This window comes from Molossus molossus, unplaced genomic scaffold, assembly GCF_014108415.1.
Source record: "Molossus molossus isolate mMolMol1 unplaced genomic scaffold, mMolMol1.p scaffold_m16_p_14, whole genome shotgun sequence".
Taxonomy (NCBI): domain Eukaryota; kingdom Metazoa; phylum Chordata; class Mammalia; order Chiroptera; family Molossidae; genus Molossus; species Molossus molossus.
The window spans coordinates 10,195,420-10,215,562 of record NW_023425349.1 but is presented as its reverse complement, the minus strand read 5'-3'; the positions used below and the strand labels follow the sequence as shown (position 1 = coordinate 10,215,562).

The following is a 20,143-nucleotide window of genomic DNA, read 5'->3' as shown; positions in this document are numbered from 1 at the left end:
GTCACAGCTCCCTAGGTCTCTTGCCTCTGTGGAGGTCTCTTGACTCTCTCGCTCAGCCCGGTCCCCAGGAGGCCTGCTCAGCCTCCGGCTGTCCGCTGTGGCTCGGAGGCTGGCCCTAAGGCCCAACTGGGCAGGAAGCAGCCTAAGGCTCTGGAAGCCCTACCCCAGGCCTGCCTTCCCGGGCCTCTCCAGCCCGGTGCCCGAGGCAGCGGCTCCCGTCCGTTCCGAGGGGAGACTGGAGTGAGACCTCTTCAAGCATCTTCTAGCTGCGTCTTCTCAGGATGGAGACCGCGGGGAGAAAGGGTTTAATTTTCCTTCCCGAAGAAATCACAGGAAACTGTTAGTAGCTTAAAAACTCCACTACTCCCCCCCCCCCCCCCCCCGCTCTCCCTCCTCCCTCCCCCTCACTCTTCCCCTCCAACCTCGCCCACCAGCTCCCACCATCTCGTGGCTCTTCTCCTCCTCTTGCTTCTCCCCTCCCTTTCGGGTCTCCCGCCTTCCCGGAGCACGCGCTGCCACGGCTGGGGTGCGGGGCGGCCAATGGCGCGGTGGCAGGACGTGATGTCAGGCGCGGCTGTAGAAAAGGCGCGGACGCTTGGCTGGCGCGGACTGCAGAGCCGGGGCTGGGCTCGGCGCTCTTGGAGAGCCTGGCGCGCCGCTGGGCCCACGGCCCGGCGACTCCTCCTCCCACTCTGCTCCTCCTCCTTTTTCTCCTCCTCCTCTACCTCCTCCTCTTTCTCCCCCTCCTCCTCCTCCTCCACCTCCTCCTCCTCCTCTTCCTCCTCCTCTTCAATTCTCCTGGTGGCTCGGCTCGGCTCGCTGGCTTCAGAGAAACCCCTACTGCAGTCGCCCACCCAGCGTCTAAGTGGGTCGCCTTGGGCTGGAGACGCACCCCAGGGAGTGGAGAGGTCCAGGCAGCTGGGCCGCCGTGGGTACCTAGCCGCTCCCGGGTGAGCCCCAACTGCAGCCGTCCCTGCCTCGGGCAGACTTTGCGCTCCTGGTTCGCGCCCCGGGCGCCGAAGCCGGGTCGGCTATGCCCGCGGCGTGAAAGCGCCCGCGGCGGGCCGCCGACCTCTGCTCCGGTCTCCCTCCTCCTTCCTCTCAGCCCCTTGCCCTTGTGACCCCGGCTTTGGCGCCGCCGCCCAGGCGTCCCCCGCGATGTAGCTGCCCCCGCGCCTCGGCGGGAGGCGTCCTGGCCCGCGGGCGCCCGGCCTGGGGGCTCAGCCGAGCTCGGGCGGGGCCGGGGCCGTGGTGGCGATGCACCGGGCCCGTTAGTGCCGAGAGCGCCAGGCAGCTGAGGCGGGGGGCAAGCCCTCCCGCGGAGGAGCCGCGCCCCCGGCCCCGCCGGTCCCGCCGCGATGCTGTTCCACAGTCTGTCGGGCCCCGAGGTGCATGGGGTCATCGACGAGATGGACCGCAGGGCCAAGAGCGAGGCTCCCGCCATCAGCTCCGCCATCGACCGCGGCGACACGGAGACGGTAGGCGCACGGCTGCGGGTCGGGCCGAAAGCTGGGACAGGCTGGGACGGGGCCATATCGGTCTGCGCCTCTACTCCCCTAAGTTTGGGGGCACTTTGGGGAGCGTCCTTCGTGCCGCACGGGACTGGGCGCGGAAGATCCGTGGACAGGATGCAAGGCCCATAGCTCCTGCCGGGGGTAATCGGGCTGCTGGAAAGGAGGGAAACAAGGTTGAGACCGAAATTTTAGACCCAGAGGGTACAAGAGAGCACTCCTCCTTAAGTGAGAGCGAAGTCCTACCCGCGGCCCAAGATGACTCTCTTCTCACTTGGCGGGGCCCTCTGGTCACCAGCCCTGCGCTCTCCTCCACCACTTGGCCCTGGCTGCCGGCGGCGCAGGGAAGGGCGAACCAACCGGGAGCATTGGGGCTCCAGCCGGCTTGGGCTGATCCCGCTTCCTGGTAATCGGGGTTTTCTTCCCAGCACAATTTCAGAGGGACGAAGTCTTCTGGGCCACGCTTTTTTGTTGATCGCGACCTGGGCCTCCTGGCCCGTTGTACTTGGCCAGGCCAGGGCTAGTAGTTCAGGCTCCGGCCTGGCTCTCGCAGAAGCAGAGTCCATTCGAATCTCCACACCTGGCTCTGCCGGCCCAGCCCCAAATAGTCAGTTCCTTGCCTCAGACCTCCCTGGGGGCTAGATGAGCAGACGTTGCCCAAGCCGGGCCCAGAAGTGACCTTTAGAGGCAGAGGAGGTGGGGAGCGCAGGAAGTTTCTCTGCTCAGAAAGCAAGAACAGCAGGTCCAGTGTCTCCGTCTTCTCGGCTGGGTTAAACCATCTCAGCCTGTCAATTTGGTTAGCCTGCAATTTGGATTGGGCCTGTTCTGCACCTAGAGACTTTGAGGGTGCCTCTGCACCCCACTCACCATCCCTCAGGATCCTGGGACCTACCAGCTGCCCTGACCTGAACCTTTGGCTCAAGGATCCAGAGATCACTGGGGCTGGGTGCCAGGAACTCTCTGCATCTCTGGAGAGGAGTCTGTGTGGAGGGTGACTTTTAATGGTCATCTTACCCCTTTTCCTGGGGACCAACCAAGTGACTTCTGTAAGAAACAGTTTGGGGGAGCTTTTGGAGGGTTTGACTAGGGTAGCCACCACTGCCTCAGCCGCTGAACACAGCCTGAGACTTTCTGAGGAAAGCGCAGAGGGGACAAGAGGGGAGATCTATCCAGGCCAGCAGCCCTCCTGGACGTGTGGTTCGCTGGGGCTGTGTGTGCCGGCCTGGGTTCTGAGCCTTCTGGATATGGGCCTTTTGGGGTGGAGAAAGCGCACTGGCACCCTTGGTTTCTTTCTTTGAGTTTTAGGCTTAGTCAGTTACAGAGGGAGCTTTGGTTGTCAGTTTCCCCTTGGTGGCAGCGGGGCTGCTGGGTTGAAGGCTGACGCAGGCGCTGCAGTCTTCCGCCTCACTCCCTCCGCAGACCATGCCGTCCATCAGCAGTGACCGAGCTGCGCTGTGCGCAGGCTGCGGGGGCAAGATCTCTGACCGCTACTACCTGCTGGCGGTGGACAAGCAGTGGCACATGCGCTGCCTCAAGTGCTGCGAGTGCAAGCTCAACCTGGAGTCAGAGCTCACCTGTTTCAGCAAGGATGGAAGCATCTACTGCAAGGAAGACTACTACAGGTAGCCCCCCACCTCGGTACCCAGTGCCCCTCAGGACTCCCCATGGCAGAGGCAATCTTGCCTGTCTCCTTTCCCTCCAGTCCCAAGGGAGGGTTCCCTTCTTTAAGCCAGCACGAATTGGGGGACAACCTTTACACACAGCAATTTGGGGGGCACTCTTGGAAAGGTCTGTGAAGTGCAGCGACCCAGAGAAAAGCAGAAGCTGCCCTCTTCTGAGCTTAGACCATAACTAAGCTTGGGTGGGGGGGGGTCATTGCACCCCCTCCCTTTGAAGTTTCTTAAGTCAACCAGAGGGAACGAAACTAGCACTCCCCCCAAGCCAGGCAGCCTGGGCTCCTGTAGAACAAAGTTGGAGGGTGAGCTGGGGGCATTTCCAGATCTTTCGTGGAAGTGGGAGTGAAAGCTGGCCAGGATTAAAGAACCAAAATCATCACCAATAGGCTCCGTCCAGGTTCCGTTTTTCTCCTCTCTGGGTTCAGGGTTAGAGTCTGTTTATATACTCTCTCTCTTCTTTCTCTCCTTGTCTCTGCGTTTTTAACCAAATTACAAAGGTTCTGTAGGATTCCCAAGAGCCGATGTGGAGGGCAGGGTTAAAGTTTGAGGAAGGCTAAGTGGGGAGTTTCTCCCCCACTCCCAAGCAAAGGCTTTCCGAGGGCTTGCTCGGGCTCTGGGTTAAGAAGCTTTTGTAGGCATGAACATGGTTAGGGGGCATTGTATTTCGGGGTAGGCTCAGACCTAGGCCAAAATTTAGTTTCTCTTCCCTCATCCTCCAAGTTAAGACCCACGCTGCCCATCTTGAGGAGAGGATTCCCCCAGTAGCAGCAGCGGCATCTGGAGGAGGAATATGGGGGTACCAACCGTGTGTCCCCACAGTCCCTCCCTCGATGGTCTCTACAGGCGGTTCTCTGTGCAGCGCTGCGCCCGCTGCCACCTGGGCATCTCGGCCTCCGAGATGGTGATGCGGGCTCGGGACTTGGTTTATCACCTCAACTGCTTCACGTGCACCACGTGTAACAAGATGCTGACCACGGGTGACCACTTCGGCATGAAGGACAGCCTGGTCTACTGCCGCTTGCACTTCGAGGCGCTGCTGCAGGGCGAGTACCCCGCGCACTTCAACCACGCCGACGTGGCGGCGGCGGCAGCTGCTGCAGCAGCGGCCAAGAGCGCAGGGCTGGGTGCAGCAGGGGCCAACCCGCTGGGTCTTCCCTACTACAATGGCGTGGGCACCGTGCAGAAGGGGCGGCCGAGGAAGCGCAAGAGTCCCGGCCCCGGGGCGGATCTGGCGGCCTACAACGCTGGTGAGTGCAGGCGCCCACAGAGCGTCACTGTCGGGTTGGGGGGAAAGTGCCTAGCGTCCATGCCTGCGAGCCGGAATGAATCTCTGTGCTATGTACATGTATATATACAGCACTATGTATACAGCACTCTGGATACTCTATCCCTTAACTTCCCTAGGCCTTAAGCATCATACGATCTGGCTGGAGGGACCTTAGATTTCTAGGCTCCAGCTCATATGCCCTTGGCTAGAGGGTGATTTAGTGTCTTGCTGCCCTGGTACAGGGCCATGTCCCTGAGAAATTTTTTAGAGGCGGCTTTTTGGTTTGGGCCTTACCCTCACTTTGCTGGGCAGAAAGTAAGTACAGTAATAAAGAAAGCAAGGTGGAGCCCACACCAAACAGGCTCTGGGTTTGCGCGGCTGAGGGCGGGAACTGGGTGATGAATGAGCCAGGCAAGGCAGCGAGAGACCCAAGAGAAAGAACTGGCATTAATGGGGGCACCGAGATGGGGTTGGCATGCAGCGGTCCTGTGAAATGTCCTGAGTGCTGTAGGCTCGGGAAACTTCGGCTCAGAAGCCGCTTGAGTAAGGATGGTTCATTGTAATCTGTCTGCTCTGCCAGGTCTCGGTTTTCCCCAGGCTCCTTCCTCCGAGTTCCGGGCGCCAGCGGGGCGCTGGGATGAGAGCCTGGACCCTCAGAAGCCAGCGCCGGGGATGAGACCCGAGTAGGCTTTGCGCCAGGGTAGGGTGGAGGGCTTGTTTCGCATTTCCGGCGTCTTTGAACCCCAAGCCGTTTGGGAGAGGCTCTGCTCCCCTCCGGCGCCCTTCCCCGCTTAGGACAGCTGCGGAGGTTCTGGGGCCCGGCAAATTGAACCGTCAACATCTGCCCGAAGTCTGCACTGCCGGGAAAGGTTTATGACTCCCCCAGCTTCTGAACTAGATAGAGTTTATTTGCAATTATTTTCTTTCTTTCGTTTGTAACAGAATCAGATTCGGAGATTTTGTTTTTTCCCCTCCTTTTCCCCTTAATCTAATGCATAAATGGAAACAAAACAAAGCAAGACAAACCTGGGACTCTGTGTAGAGGGCAGTGGTGGGGAAGAAGTCAGGTTATTTTGATCTTTAAAAATCTGAGCTGGCTGGGGAAGAAAATAAGGGGCGGGTGGGGTTCCCCTGTTCCATGCAACGAAATTGCTTGTTGGAAGATCACGGGCGTGTGTGTCTCAGTGAACCGAGCTGGAGCAAAGTGCAGCTCCTAGTCTGGTAGATGGCGAAGTGGCCACAGAAGGTCTGTGCCAGCAGATTATAGATTTGTTGAAGGCTCTACCAGAGATACTGTTCTCTAAAACTTCCATCCCTCATCTCCCACCACCTTGAAAATAGACTAAACCAAGTCCAGATAGGTCCCCCAAACAAAGCCGTGCCTATTTATCAAGTGGGGTCGGCCTCTGTAGCAAGCAGCAGGCGCAGGGCCACAGGGCACACGGAGGGTAGGGAGGAGGATTGTGTTTTCCGGAGTATGCAGGTTTGTAACTGGGTTTGGATTTGAAAGGTCGAAGGTTCAGAGATTTATTTGTACTTTTCGCTGTTCAGCCACTGTCCCTGGTGAGGCCGCGCCACACCAAGCAAGATGTGGCTGGAGGCTGTGTTTCAGGGGAGTTGGCACCTCTACAAGACATTCCCACCCCTGCCATCTCTTTTTTTCTTTGGCTCTTCTTTTTTCCCTTCTGGCTCTCTCTGTCCCCCCTTCTCTGTCACTGTCTCTCTCTTCGTGTGTCTCCCTGTTTCTCTAACCCCTCTGCACATCTCCGTGTGTACGTCTCTGGCCTAGCTTGGCCCGGGCTTCCTGTACTGGTAGAATCCGCGAGCGCAAACGAGTGCATATCCGGTGGCCACGTGGTTCGCTTATTCGGGGCTCCCGGGACTAGGTTGGGAAAGAGGGTCCCTCCCGGCCGGCCGCCCTGCCTGCCCAGGTTTGGCCGCTGTCTTCCTCCCTCCTCTCGGCACAGGCAGGAGACAAACGGCAGCAGGCAGCAGCGTGGGCTGTGGAGGGCGGCTGGGACTGGAAAAGGAGGACCGTGAAGGTTGAAGGTTGCGAATGTGAGCGGTGTATATGGGGCAAGTGTCTGTGTGTGAGTGTTTCCAATCTTGAAGGCAGGAGCTTGTTTGTGCGAGTGTCCCGCACCCAGGGGCCCAGCTATACAGAAACGCTGCAGAGCCCGTCGCTCGGGGGGACAGTGAGGTGGAGGAGCGGCCGCACGGGACTAAAGCGCAGTGAGCTCGGGCTGAGCGGAGAGGAGGCGCCGTCGGGTGCACTGGGTCCGCTGCCGTTGAGGGAAAGCAGCTGGAGTCTCGGGCCGCAGGTCAGAAAGGCCTTCCGGGGCAGTGCCCAAGGCAGCGGCCCTTCTCCGGCTGCCCCTCGTGTTGGAGAGCACAGCCCTGGTCCCGGAGGCTGAACTGAAACCGCCCCCCAGCCGCTAGCGGGGCAGGAGCAGCGGGCAAGGTGGCCGGCGGAGTGAGTGAGGGGCCCTGGCCGCGCGCTTTGCGCCGGGCGTTGAGTTCCACGGCCCGGGAGTCCCGCAAGGACCCGCCGGACGCCCGGGCCTCCCCCAGCTCCAGCTTTTAGTGTGTGTGTGCCTGGCGGCGTAATTACTGATTTGATTCCAATCCATTATTTAGACAATTGAACCTACAATCTCGTCTTTAGTAAAATGAGGCGAAGTCAGATTTGATTACGGGTTCAGTCCCAGCGACAAGAGCTCGAAACCCGATGGGTTAATAACAGATCACGAGTAAATTATTCATGATTTTACGAGCTCTTTAGCTCCATTGAATCGGCCTAATTGAGAGGAAAAAAAATAAAAAAGAAGAGAGAAAGCCCAGTCCTCCTCCTCCCCTCTGCCCCTCGCTCCTCCCCGGATCCGATCCTGGGGAATCTCGACTTGCCCCCAGCACTGGGGGCGTGAGCGAGAGAGGGTCTGGGGTACCAGCCAAATCTGGACCCAACTGCCACTTTACTCCCGCGGGCTTGTTCCCGCAGCGTAGCTCCCTGCCAGGCCCCAGCCTCCCTACCTTGGGCTCCTCTTTTCCCTTCCCTCCTTTTCCCTCTTCGAACTCCCAGCCAGTAACGTCTTCAGAATAGGTCTCCCTGGTCTCTTAAGTCCGGGGATTTAGTTTTGTAACCTGGACCCTCCACCACACATTCCTCCCTATTTCCGGGCCTCACTGTCCCCTCAGGCTCTCTCTGTGACTCTCCTGATTTCTCTCTGTCTTTGTAGCTGTCTCTCTCTGGTTCTCCCTGTCTCCACTGCTTTCTTTTCCTCTGCCTCTCCTCTTTCTTTCCTGGCTCTGCCCATCTTCTCTTCCCGCCCCCTTTTCTTTCCTCTCTCTTCATTCTCCCAGTCTTTCTACCCCTATCTCTTTCTCTCTTTTCTCTGCTCTTTCTCCCTCCCTTCCCCCCCCCCAGTCTAGGCCACTCTCGGCCACATCCCTTGGGTGCTTGGAGCGCCAGGGTCCCCATGGAGCTCATTAACAGCAGCAAGGCCCAGGAGGGAGCTGGGCAGAGGGGTGGGCCCAGAGATCCCCTGTGGGGAGGCCTGCCCCACCCTCCTGGAGCTGGGGACTGGGGGCAAGAAGAAGACCACTTCCTCCCACAAGAGGGGGCAGGGCAGTTTTCATGGATCCCACCCCTGTCCTCTACCCCTAGTGCCTTCCATTTTTTGATCCCCTTTTAATTGTTGGACCCATGTTCTTCACTCTGGGCACTGTCAGTGGGAGTACGGTGGGAGTGGGGGACTTGGGTGCCTGGGTGACTGTGGAAAGGGACCCTTAGGAAGCGTAGCCTCTTGCTGACAGCTCTAAGGTTAGGGACAAGATTCTTTCTGCAAGGGGCTATTCCCTCTTGGGCAGAGGGAGGAGTAGGTCACCAGGAGAGCAGGAGTATTTCTGAGGTAGTGTTGTCAGATAAAATGCAGGACGCCCTGTTAAATATGAATTTTAGATAAACAACAAGTAAATTTTTAGTGTAAGTATATCCCATGTAATATTTGAATTTTAAATAAACAACAAGTACTTTTTTGGTGTAAGTGCATACCATGCAGTATTTGGATTTTAGGTAAATAATAAATAAATGTTTAGTATAGATATGTCCCATGCAATATTTGAGACATACTTATACTAAAAAATTGCTCATTGTTTTCTGAAATTCAAATTTAACTGGGCACAATACTCGCTATATCTGGCAGCTCTATTGTGGGCATGTGACGGGGAACAAGATATATTCCCAGTTGTCCGCTTTTGGGGGGCTGAATTAATCTGTGAAGCTTTCCCCAAAGTAAGACCTTATGTGTGTAATAGCTCCGGATGTGACTAGGGGATCTTGGAGAGGGATCCTGCATGTCTCAATCAGCAGCCAGGTTGCCAAGCAACTTTCTGAGGCCTGAGGTTCCACCCCTGTCCTCTACCCCTAGTGCCTTCCAGGCATGGACAGCCAGGCCCCAGCTGGGCCCCTTCTGGATGGGGACGGGTTCCCCAAAGAGTCGTGCTTCATCTTTGCCTGCCTTTGTGGTGTAGTGGAGAGAAAAGGCAAGGACTACAGCAGTGAATCTAGGTTCATCGTTACTAGTGGTGCACATGGCTTCATTTCCCTTAGTGTTAGTTTCCTCATCTGTAAAATGGGGTGAATAGCAATGGCCACCCAATGAGCAGTAGTGAAGGCCCATGATGTATATAAAGTCAAAGGCATACCCTAGGCATCAAATACATGTTAATTTTTTCCTCCCGCTTCCTTCTGGTTAGAACTCTGCCACTCTGAGATTTCCAAAGATCCATGAACTTCCCTGCCTCTTTCACCCCACTTGTAAAACTGGGCAACAACTGCCTCATAAGGCAGAGGTGAGGATTAAACTATAAAATATAATATCTGACCCAGTGTCCACAGCCCAGGAGTATGTACAGTACTTTTGGATGTGGGAACTGATACATGCCAAATGAAAGCAAGTGGAGAGATGTCAGTTAGCAACTTCCAGGTGGCTGCCCTGTCGGGGAAGACCCATGACAGTCCCCTCCTTAGGAAGTGCAAGGGGGGGGGGGGGACAGGAAGGCTCAGGGTTCCGGAGTCCCTTGAATGTGACACATCAAGTGTGACTTCCTTTTCTGAACCTCAGTTTCAATGTCAATAAAAAAGGCACAAATATTGCCTGGCTCAATAGGGGATTGAACCTGTTTTGAGGATTCAGTGAAAACATGCTTCTGAAGCCCTTCCGCACATCCTCTGGAGTTGAATAAGCCCTCAACAGGTTTTATAGTAGTTGTTGCTATTGTTCATATTATTATTATTATTGTAACACGGTGGCTCCAAATGTGTTTTGGATTCTCCTACAGCTGAGTTTAAACCCAGCATTTCCTAGCTGAGTGACTCTGGGCAGATCACTCTCCCCGGCCTCAAATTCCCCTATTAATCTATAAAATGGGGATAATCTCTATCCCCGTGTAGTCCCGAGGCTGGACACATTTGGTGTCTCGGGGGGAGGGTGTAGACAAGGCAGTGTGTGTGGGGAGCGAGTCAGGGGGTTCACCTGCCGCCTCTGCGTGCCCCCTTAGCGCTGAGCTGCAACGAGAATGACGCGGAGCACTTGGACCGTGACCAGCCGTACCCCAGCAGCCAGAAGACGAAGCGCATGCGCACTTCCTTCAAGCACCACCAGCTTCGGACCATGAAGTCTTACTTTGCTATTAACCACAACCCCGACGCCAAGGACTTGAAGCAGCTCGCGCAAAAGACAGGCCTCACCAAGCGGGTCCTCCAGGTCAGCTGGGGCCGGCCCGGGGATGGGGTGGGGGCATCTGCGGCTGCCAGGACCTGGGGCAGAACCACACCGCGGGTTAGGGGCCTTGGGAGGACCTTCCTCCCCAGGTCTGCCTTTCTCTTTGTTGACTTTTCTCCGTTCTCTTTCTCCATCTCTTCAGTCTGTCTCTATTTGTATTTCCATTTTTTTTCTAACTTTACGTCTCTCTCCTTCGAATCTTGTCTCTCAATGTTTCTGTTGTGTACGTGTGTATATCCCTCCACCCTCTTTGTCTCTATACTCGGTTTCTTTTCTTTCTTGTAAACAACTCATATTTGTTATTTATTACTCAAGTGACACTCATATATGTTCATATTGTAAAAGGTTCAAACATTTCCGATAAATCCAGAGCCCCCACCCCCGACCCTTGGCCCCTCATCCCAGGAGACCCGTCCAAGGCAACTGCTATTAGCCATTAGTTCCTTCTGCTCCTTACTGCTCACTTTTTCTCTCTAGTTTCTCTCTCTTTCCACCTCTCTCTAGATTTTTCTTCTGTCTCTTTGTTGTTTCTAAGACTCTTCCAGAAGCAAGGTTTGGGGAGGAGGGTGGATGTGGGCAGATACCCTGGGCTGTCCAGGGGGCCTCTCCTGGGTCTGTGGGCGCCTCTGAAACTTGGCAGAATTGCATTTGCCTATGAGAGTGTTTCCCCCCTTTTTATTGAATTTATTGGGGTGATATCAGGTAATAAAATTATATAGGTTTCAGGTGTACAATTCTTTAATGTAAGGGTGCTTTCTTGATAGAGAGGATTCAGAGCCATTACCAGATTTCCAAAAGGTCTGTCCACCATCCCCAAAGATGGTAAAAACCCGTTTGGGGAGTTCTAGGCTGCTCTGTGACTCAAACTGGTGGCAGAGCTTTAGGTCACCTCTTCTCAACTCTTCAGCTCCTCCTTTTACTTCCTGGGCAGGTCACTGAACTCTCCTGAGCCCCGGTTTCCTCATATGTGGACCGGACACAAAAAAATGACCTATGCTACAGGCTTAATAGAAAAGCCATGGAGATGATAAATGTCTTCCACAGTGGCTGACGCTTAACTGCCCAGTGGATGGTAGCTAAGAATAATATTAACTGAATGAATTAACTAATATTGACTAGTTTGAAGGATTATTCTGGTCGCTGGACTCTAGTGTCCCCACTCATACAATAAGATAGGAGAATATCCCCCTTTATAGCAAATCTAACCAATTTATTCCTCAGAATGGATGGTTGTAGGGATAGCAGTGCACATTTTGAGTATGGAAATGGACAAATGAAGTGACCCACCCTCTAGCCCCAGGTCCTCAGGGATTGAGGGGTGAGGCAGGGGTAGGCGACACCAAAGGAATGAGGGCGATGGCGGCAAGGAGGGCTGCACAGCTGCCCTAAGTTTTCCTATGAATTTGTCAGGAAAAAGAAAAATGGAAAAATAAAACCTTTTGGGGGTGATGGCAGCAGTGTTGGGATGAGACTGCGTTTCGGGTAAGGGTCCAAAGTTCTCTGGGGAGCCCTGAGTCTGAGGCAGCCCTGTCCCTGGTCGCTCTGTGACATAGCGAGGGAGGTGAGGGTTGGCCAATGGGGTGCTGATGCGCCTCTCTTGGGCCCGGGTGCCGCCCCTAGCGCTCCTCCTCCTGCGGGCCCTGCCCCTCCTATTTGGGTTGTTTTGCCTGAGAGTCTCTCTGGCCTGGTTTCCAAACTGACAGGGGCATTGTTGCACCAGTCCAAGATGCAGACCCTGCTACACCGTGTCTGTTTCCCTTGGACTTGACCTTCTTAGGGTTATGTCGAGGGACCTTCCTTGGCACGCCCTCCATTCCTCAGCCCTAGGTGAATTTGAACTGAGGATCCGAAGCCTCTGCTTTTTCTCTGATTAGTAGGATACTTTGTCCCTTACCCTATCCAGATGCCCTTATGGCATGTTGGTGGGGGCTGTTTCATGAGTCGGTCTCTGGGAGCAGGCTGGGAAAGGAGCAGGGACTTAGAGTCAGGCAGAGCTGGGTTTGGTTCTGTTCCTCCATTCACTGGCTGTGTGTCTTAGACAAATTAGTTACCCTTTCTGAGCCATAGCCTTCTCATCTGTAAAATGGGCACCCTTAGGGCACATACCGCTCTCAGTTACCCAGATTACATGAAATAGAGTAAGTGCCCGTAGTTGAATCTGAAGCGGGAACCAATCTCTGCTGGCCTTGGTGAGGTAGGAGACTTGGTTGTGTGATTTATGAGCAAATTGAATTTTCAGCATAGTTCTCTTTCATTCTTTCATCTAACCAAATGTCTATTAGCACCAGGCCCTGGAGATACAGAGACGAATGAACCACAGTCCTGGTCCTGAAGAAAATCACCTATGAGGTGTAGAGACAGATCCACATTCAGTTCATCATGGTGTGATCAGCTGTGGGGATTGTTCTGTGGGAGACCAGGGGAGGGACCAACTACCCTATGTGTGAAGAATGATTCACCTGAGGGACCTGCATGAATGCTTGCCCTGTCCCCCCTCCCCTAGAATCCTGAGCCAGGACCCCTCACACCTGCATGCCCTCTCTACCACGGTGACTCAGAAAAGCCAGGAGCCCAGAACTAGTTGAGGGAGAAAAACACTGACAGTTACTGAGTTTCTACCAATCAGTACATGTTTATGTGCTCCTTGTGTCAGGAACTCTGAAAGGCCTGTGAAATACACTTGCCTCACTGTCAAGCATCTATCTTACCTTAATATTTTCCTGTCCATTTTACAGATGAGAAGCTTAAGACCTAGTGAGATGAAGTGACTTGCTTGAGGTTACAGGAGCCAGGCATTGGCAGGGTGGGACTCGCTCCCAGGTGGCCTGACTGCTGATGGGCCAGCTAGGGGAGATGGGATGGGAGCAGATTTGGGAGACGCAGCTGATGGTGTGGCTTTGGAAGGTAACAGACTTTCAAACCCTTTCTGACTTAACCAGAAGTGTGATTTGGGCACTTGAACTTCTCTGAGCCTTATCTGTGAAATGGAGGTGATAATAATTTGCACCTTGAGGCTTTCTGAGGATTGAGATGATGAATGGGAAGGCCCCAGCATGGTGCCTGCTGGTACAGAGTAGGTGCCTGTGAAATGGTTCCTTGTCACATCACTTGTCTACCCCAGGGGGATGGTACTAGGCCTTGGGTGCCCCCTGCAGGTTGTGGTCCACCTCAACCCTTCAGAGAGTGCATGGCTGGGACAGGTTGAGGTTGAGGCTGTGTTCCCAGTGGTGGGTGATGTAGGGTGTGTGTGTGTGTGTGTGTGTGTGTGTGTGTGTGTGTGTGTGTGTGTGTTTCCAGCCTGTTATTGCATCAGCAATGCATAAGCACCACCAATGTGGTGGTCCTGGGATGCACTATCTCTACTGAAATTTGGAGTTAGCTGATGTGAGGTCCAGACTCAGCTCTCCCATTTACTCTCTGAGTGATCCTGAGCAAGCGACTTAACCTCTCTGAGCCTCAGCTATAAAATGGAGGTAATACTAAATACTTTAGTAGGTGGTTGCAAGGAATAAATGAGATAAAGTGTAACTTATAGGATATATATTAGAGACTCAATGCACGTTAGTGTCATACACAGTGACATATCAGGGTTTAGTCTACCAACCTGTTTTGCACACTTAAAAAAATTATCTTCATTTTGCAGATGAGGAAATGAAGTTCAGAGAGGCTAGGACCCTGGCCCAGAATCTCACAGCTAGTAAGTGATAAAGCCAGGGTCTGATTCCATAGCCCTTTCCAATGTAGTACAGTGCAAGGATTGTGACCCTCCCACCTTGGATCTAGCTGCAGAATGCAGCAGGACGGGGGGGGGGGGGGGGGGGTTGGACAGACACGACATGTCTTGGTAGGAAAGCAGGAATCCTGCTGTAAGGCCAAAAAGTGCTCAAGTTTGTAACCTTTAGCAACATGACAACCATAATACTGACTTCCATCAGTGGGCAAAGTAACTGGGAGACAGAATGGCCCCTTGCACAGAGGTCCATTAAGAAATTAAGCTTTGCAAACGCTTGGAGACCATTCCTCAGCACAGCAGTGCCTCTCTGAGTCTCCTCCCTTTCTGGGGGAGGGCCATATAGGCAGAATGTTAAGATGCCCTGGGCTGGGGGACAGGGTGGTGAGCTGATTGATTTGGATGGGTGAAGAAGGTCTCCTTAGGGGCTCCTGGTGTGCCTTTGAAAGAAAATACATATTGACCAACAGTTTAAAAACATCCTTGGGATAAGGAGTTAGTCATTATTAATCTGTGTGAGAACTCAGGAGGTGGGAACGCTAGCTTTCCTTTGCTCACTTGCTTATTCGACAGATACACTGGCCTTCTGCCATGTTCTGGGTGGGGCTGGAGGCACCAAGGATTCAGTGGTGACCAGAGAGCGAACAGGTCTTGCTGGAATGTACACTCCAGAGGGGAGACAGAGGTGCACAGGGTGTTGTAGAAATAATTAAAATGACGATAAGGTTAGTCTCTATATTTTTCTCTATATGTGAACTATCTCATAATAAAAATATTTTTTTAAACGATTCTGGTACCAAATAAGTTTGGGAAATGCTAAAGGTTAACAATGTCTTTGTCTTGGAGAACAGAGCACGTTAGCATTAATATAGGCACTGAGAAATCTTGAAGAGATTCAGCTTGGTCTAATCTAACATTTTCTAAATTTACGTGGCCACAGAACCCTTGTTTAACTCTTGACAAAAATAAAACAGAAGAAGTGCTAGAAAGGAGAAACGCAGGGCCGCAATGAGAGCTCACAACGCAGGGGCCTGACGTGGTAAAGGAGGTAGTCGGGAATGGCTTCCCTCAGGAGGGGAGGTTTTAAACTAGGGCCAGTCACTTCAGTTCTTTGAGCCTCAGCTTCCCCACCGGTGAAATGGGGAAAGTGAGCATTGTTTATTTGCACAGGGCTGTGGGGAGTGTTCAGTCTAGTCGCATATGGCGTTTCATGGGTGATTTGACTTGAATCTCTCATTTTAGAAGAGAGGAAACCAAACCTCAGAGAGGCAGAGTGACTTGCCCAAGGCCCCACAGCAAAGTAGTTGTAGTCCTGGGCTGGAACCAAGTGTTCATGTTATCCAGTCCGGTGCTTATTATTTTTGGTTCCTTAAAACCTTTTAAAATTTTTATAAAAGAATAGAACCACCATATAGACAGGTTAGAAAAATAGGGGGAAATTACCCACAGAAGAGCATAGGAAACCAATAATGTTAGTGTACAGTGTAGAGGTTAAGTAGTGTGCAAGGGCATGAACCCACCCCACCCAACTTCACATCTCAGCTCCACCTCTTTGGTTGGGCTCTGCCTCAGTTTCCTCACCTGGCAATATTTGTGCCCACCTTATAAGGCATTATTATGACTTAATGTGCGTAACATGCTTAGAACTTTGCTTGGACAATGCCTGACACTGACTAATATTCATCATTATTATTTTTGTTACAAAGTTTCAATACATAATTTTTAAATTCTTTTCTTTCTCACATAACATTTGTCATAAGACATTTCCTCTTAACTGGGTGGAGTGGCTGTGTCATGAATTCCACTTGCCCCATCTGGTGGGACACTTGGGATGCAGCCATTAGTTTGATGTCATTTAAAAAATGCCACAGTGGACGCTTTGGGCATGAAGCTTTTACCCGTTTTCTGGTTCTCTCAGAGACCCAGGAGGGCATTCGTGGGGCAAAGTGGTTTCTCACTGGCCCTCCTGGTCTCCTTGCTGAAAGAATCCTGGGGAAAGCAATTTGTGAGGCAAAGTGTAGCCTGCAGGGCCAGCTGGTGCCTGAGGAGGGGCGCGTCGCAATAGGGGCTTCTGCTTCCACCCAGCCTAGGCACTCCCCACAAGTGCAGAGCGAGGGCTGTCGGTTTCAGAAGACGGGTGGGTAGAGCAGATCATCTCCTTCCTTGTTGCAGCTGCCCTAGAACCCCAGCCCGTTAGAACCCAGGAGACCACAGCGATCATGTGGTATGCTCTAACCCTCTTGTTGTACAGGTGGGGAAACTGAGGCAGGCCAGACCCTTGGCTGGTCAGTAGCAGAACCAGAACTGGAAGCTACATCCAGTTTTCTTTCCACTGCACCACAGTTACTTTCTCTATTCGTTCATTCACTTATTCGTTCATCCGTTCGTCTCTTCATTCACTTGCTGACTAACTCAGGAATAGGTGGTGGGGAGAGCACGGACTTTGTGTAGCGGGTGGTCCTGGATTCCTGGATTTCAATCTCAGATTGGCCTCTGTGTAACCTTGCACAAGTAACTTCACCTCTCTGAGCCTCTGTGACTTGAAGTCTATAAAATGGAGGATAATAATAGTAGTGTCCCCTGCCTGGCTTATCATGCAGATCACCTGTGACTGTGCATGTTAGATGGTGGCACGATGCCTGGGACATAGTAAGAGGTCCATAATGGTGTGTTATTATTACTGTTACCTCAATGCATATTACTGATTCTTAATCTTTGCCAGTCCCGGTGCCATGACAGGAAGATGACTCAGACAGGGTCCCTGTCCCATCAGCACCCAGAAGGGGACTCTGTGAAATACCCGGGAGAGAATGCTGGAGAAGCCCTGCTTAAGGTGAAAAACAGACCCAACACAAAACCCCAGAACAGTTGAGCTGTTGAGGATCATCCACCAGCCTCCCAGTGCCTCTGCTCTAGTGAGGCAGAGACGGGCTTGTGGAAGATGGTGTCATTGTTTACAAACCACTGTTAGGGGCAACAGTGGAGAAATGGCAAACAGCCCACAGCTAACCAACCAGTTCCAGCTCTTCCTGAGGGCTTGGAGCCCTGGGCCCATGAGCCACTTGCCACCCCCAGGGTTCCTTGTTCCAGCTGCCATTTGGATAGACCGACACACAAGGCCAGGACAGTGGCAAAAGTTGGCACCAAAGCTCCAGCTTTCCCCAACTGACCAGTCATGAGACTGGGGAAGTCACCTCCTCTCCCTGAGGGCCTCTGGGCCTTTCTCCATCAGCCATTCCCAAGACCAGCCATAAACAGTCTCACCCGTGTAGATTTCTGGAGGCCGGGCAGGGAAAGACCTCTCCAGCCAAGAAGAGCATGTGGAGGGTAGTTTTAGAAGCATTGGACTTATTTGCAAGCCTCCAAGAGGTGATGGGCTGGCTCTGGGCGAAAGGCCAGGGAAAATGTGCTTTCTTCCTGGGAAGATCCAGTGTGCTGGGGAGAGAGCTTTGTTTCCCCGACTTCACAGGGTCCGTGTCTCCCTCCTCACTCCAGGATTGTGGTGGCTGTGCTTTTAATTGAGCCCAAATTGTATTAGGCCACCAAAAAGGCGGGTGTGAAGCCACAGGCCCCTGTAGCTGGGGTGGTCCCCAGGGGAGGGTGGGGCCAGGCGCCGGCCCTTCCCACCCGTCTGAGACACTGGGAAGACAGGCAGATGCAGGCACATCTGGAAATTTGCAACTGGACACCCGAGAATCTGCAAAATCCCCCAAGGCCCTGTGTTTTATGGAGAGGCTTCTGGCGGGTGTTTTCCTCACGCAAAGGGAAGTGAGGGGGCCCTGCCTCTTGGGCTTCTTTCTCTAGGAGATACAGCCCCCCAACCCTATCCCCACCCCCACAGTGGCCTGGATTTCCTAGGCCCTTGAGGACCCCTGGGTACAGCCAGATCTCTGCAGTTAGACTGGTGGGCAGATTTGGTGGGGCGGGCTTTTTAGATGAGTTTCTATGCTTATCTTCACGAGTGTGTACAGGCTCGTGTGCAAAGGTGTGGGTGTGGATGGGTGCATGTGTCTGCACCTCAGGTATTCTTTTCATATCAGGCTCAGTTCCAACCGTGCAGCCCTCCCTGCCTCCCTCAAGAATGGCACTGGGATGTGGCAGGTGGGGAACGGGAGCCTGCAGGTCTCAGCCTCCGCCTTGCTCCACCCTGGCAGCTGTGCCCACTCTGCCCACCCTGCCCTGAGACCTGAACCCCAGAGGTCCCGGAGAGCGCCGGCTTCTCCAGCTAATGGTGGTGGGGAGTGGGATCGGTGTCCTTTTCTTCCTCTTAGTAATTCTTTATTGACTGATTCCTGTGTTCTTTACACCATTCTAGTATTTCCCAGACTTAGTGACCCTGAAACCCGTTAAAAATTGTACCAACGAGAACTTGTGGGATCTATTGTGTGCTTAAAGACGACTGCTGAGAAAAACGAATCTCAACCGTCGTGAAAAACAATCAAGATTTGGTTTGAACGAATCTTCCAGAACAGCGCTGTCTAAAAGAAATGCAACGTGACCACATATGTAATTTTTGCATTTAAAAACTTCTAGTAGCCACATTAAGAAAGCAAAAAGGAAACTGGTAAAATTAGTTTTAAGAATATATTTTGTTTGGCCCAGCATATCCAAAAGATGGTCATTTCATCATGTACCCAGTATAAAAGGTATTATTGAGATAGTCTACTTTTCTTTTTTTTCGTATTAAATCTTCAGTGACTTGTGTGTTTTCACCTATAGACCAGACACATTGAAGCAAGTTAGATGTCACGTGCTCAATAGCCATATATGGTGAGTGGCTACAATATTACAGAGTTTGGCTCAGCTCTGGAACCTTCTAACAGAAAAGGAAACCCAGTAATAGCCAGTGAGAGCAAAATATTGCCAACCTGACTTTTAATTCTCTCCTCCGAAAAGCACTGATTAGCATCTCTGAGTTAAACAGTCCGGGGATGCTCGGCTCTTCTCTCCTCCCTGCCTGCCTCCCCCTAACCAGCCCTTCCTTCCCTCCCGCCCTGCACAGGTCTGGTTTCAGAACGCCAGGGCCAAGTTCAGGCGCAACCTCTTAAGGCAGGAAAACACGGGCGTGGACAAGGCGACAGAGGCAGCGCTGCAGACGGGGACGCCGTCGGGGCCAGCCTCGGAGCTCTCCAACGCCTCGCTCAGCCCCTCCAGCACGCCCACCACCCTCACAGACTTGACTAGCCCCACCCTGCCAACTGTGACGTCTGTCTTAACTTCTGTGCCTGGCAACCTGGAAGGCCGCGAGCCTCACAGCCCCTCACAAACGACTCTTACCAACCTTTTCTAATGACTCGCGCCCCCACCCTTTGCCCCACGATTTCTTTAAAAAAGAAATTATCTTTAGTTGAATTCCAAGTGTATTTTAAAATAGAGGCTTTGAGCAACTAACTAACCACATTTTAGGATCTCGCCTGGAAACAGAGGAAGACGCTAATTGCGCGTCGGGCTAACGCAGTGGTGCGGACTGAAGAATTACTTGGAAGATCTATCTGCAACACAACATTTGTGTCATTGTACAGTTTTGTGGACTGAGCGAGGAAGAACAACAAATAATTTAAGTTGGCTAGAGCTTCTGTATTTTCAAAGACTGCCACGTGCCTTAGGAATACTGTTTTATCTCCATACTTTGGACGACTTGTTCATTTTTCTCTCCCTCTTTTTCTCTCTGTATATTTATGACCAGAGCAAAAAAATGTAAAAAAAAAAAAAAAAAAGTTTGTTACTTTGAATAGTCCTAAAAAGAAAAAGAAAAAAAAAAAAAAAAAAAAAGGAAAAATCAAACCCCCTCCAACGGTCGCTTTGTTGTTTTAGAATTTTAAGGTGGAAGTCTGTTCGAATATCAGAATTTGTAAAATCTAACCAGTAATAAAACCACTTATTGAAACTAGTTGATGCTGCTGCTATTTAGTTTGGTGGGAAATCCAGATGACTCGAGTCATATTGAAGCCTAGAGATAAATTCCAAGCTCTTCCCTTATTTATATTATTTATTATACTTTATAAATATTCATTTATAATATTCATGGGGCCCCTCTTCTGTGCCAGGCTTCAGGCTGCCTGGTGAGACCCAGAGATGAAGTTGAGAAAGTATCTGCCCTCAAGGACTTTAGAGTGGAGGCGGAGGCAGAGATGAGTGCATCTTAACAGCATGATGTGGGCTAAGTGAAGGGTATG

At 52.4% G+C, this 20,143-nt stretch overlaps 1 protein-coding gene across 2 annotated transcripts; it reads left to right on the top strand.

Moving 5' to 3' along the window:
* The first annotated feature begins 772 nt into the window (after nucleotides 1–772).
* LHX2 (LIM homeobox 2) lies at nucleotides 773–19,857 on the top strand. 2 transcript variants are annotated; one of them, XM_036261270.1, is made up of 5 exons: nucleotides 773–1,478; nucleotides 2,931–3,133; nucleotides 4,031–4,434; nucleotides 10,014–10,219; nucleotides 18,970–19,857. In XM_036261270.1, exons 1-5 carry the CDS (start codon nucleotides 1,359–1,361, stop codon nucleotides 19,255–19,257), a joined length of 1,221 nt encoding a protein of 406 aa, XP_036117163.1. In that variant the 5' UTR covers nucleotides 773–1,358; the 3' UTR covers nucleotides 19,258–19,857. The 2 variants fall into 2 exon arrangements, with proteins under 2 accessions (XP_036117163.1, XP_036117162.1); XM_036261269.1 differs by having other exon boundaries at nucleotides 1,313–1,478; nucleotides 4,007–4,434; nucleotides 18,970–19,706.
* Nucleotides 19,858–20,143: the final 286 nt, after the last annotated feature.

Coding starts and splice junctions, on each gene's coding strand:
- LHX2 (XM_036261269.1), top strand. CDS start 1,359: ATGCTGTTCCACAGTCTGTCGGGCCCCGAGGTGCATGGGGTCATCGAC. Junction 1,479..2,930: donor ACCGCGGCGACACGGAGACG/GTAGGCGCACGG, acceptor CTCCCTCCGCAG/ACCATGCCGTCCATCAGCAG. Junction 3,134..4,006: donor TGCAAGGAAGACTACTACAG/GTAGCCCCCCAC, acceptor GTGTCCCCACAG/TCCCTCCCTCGATGGTCTCT.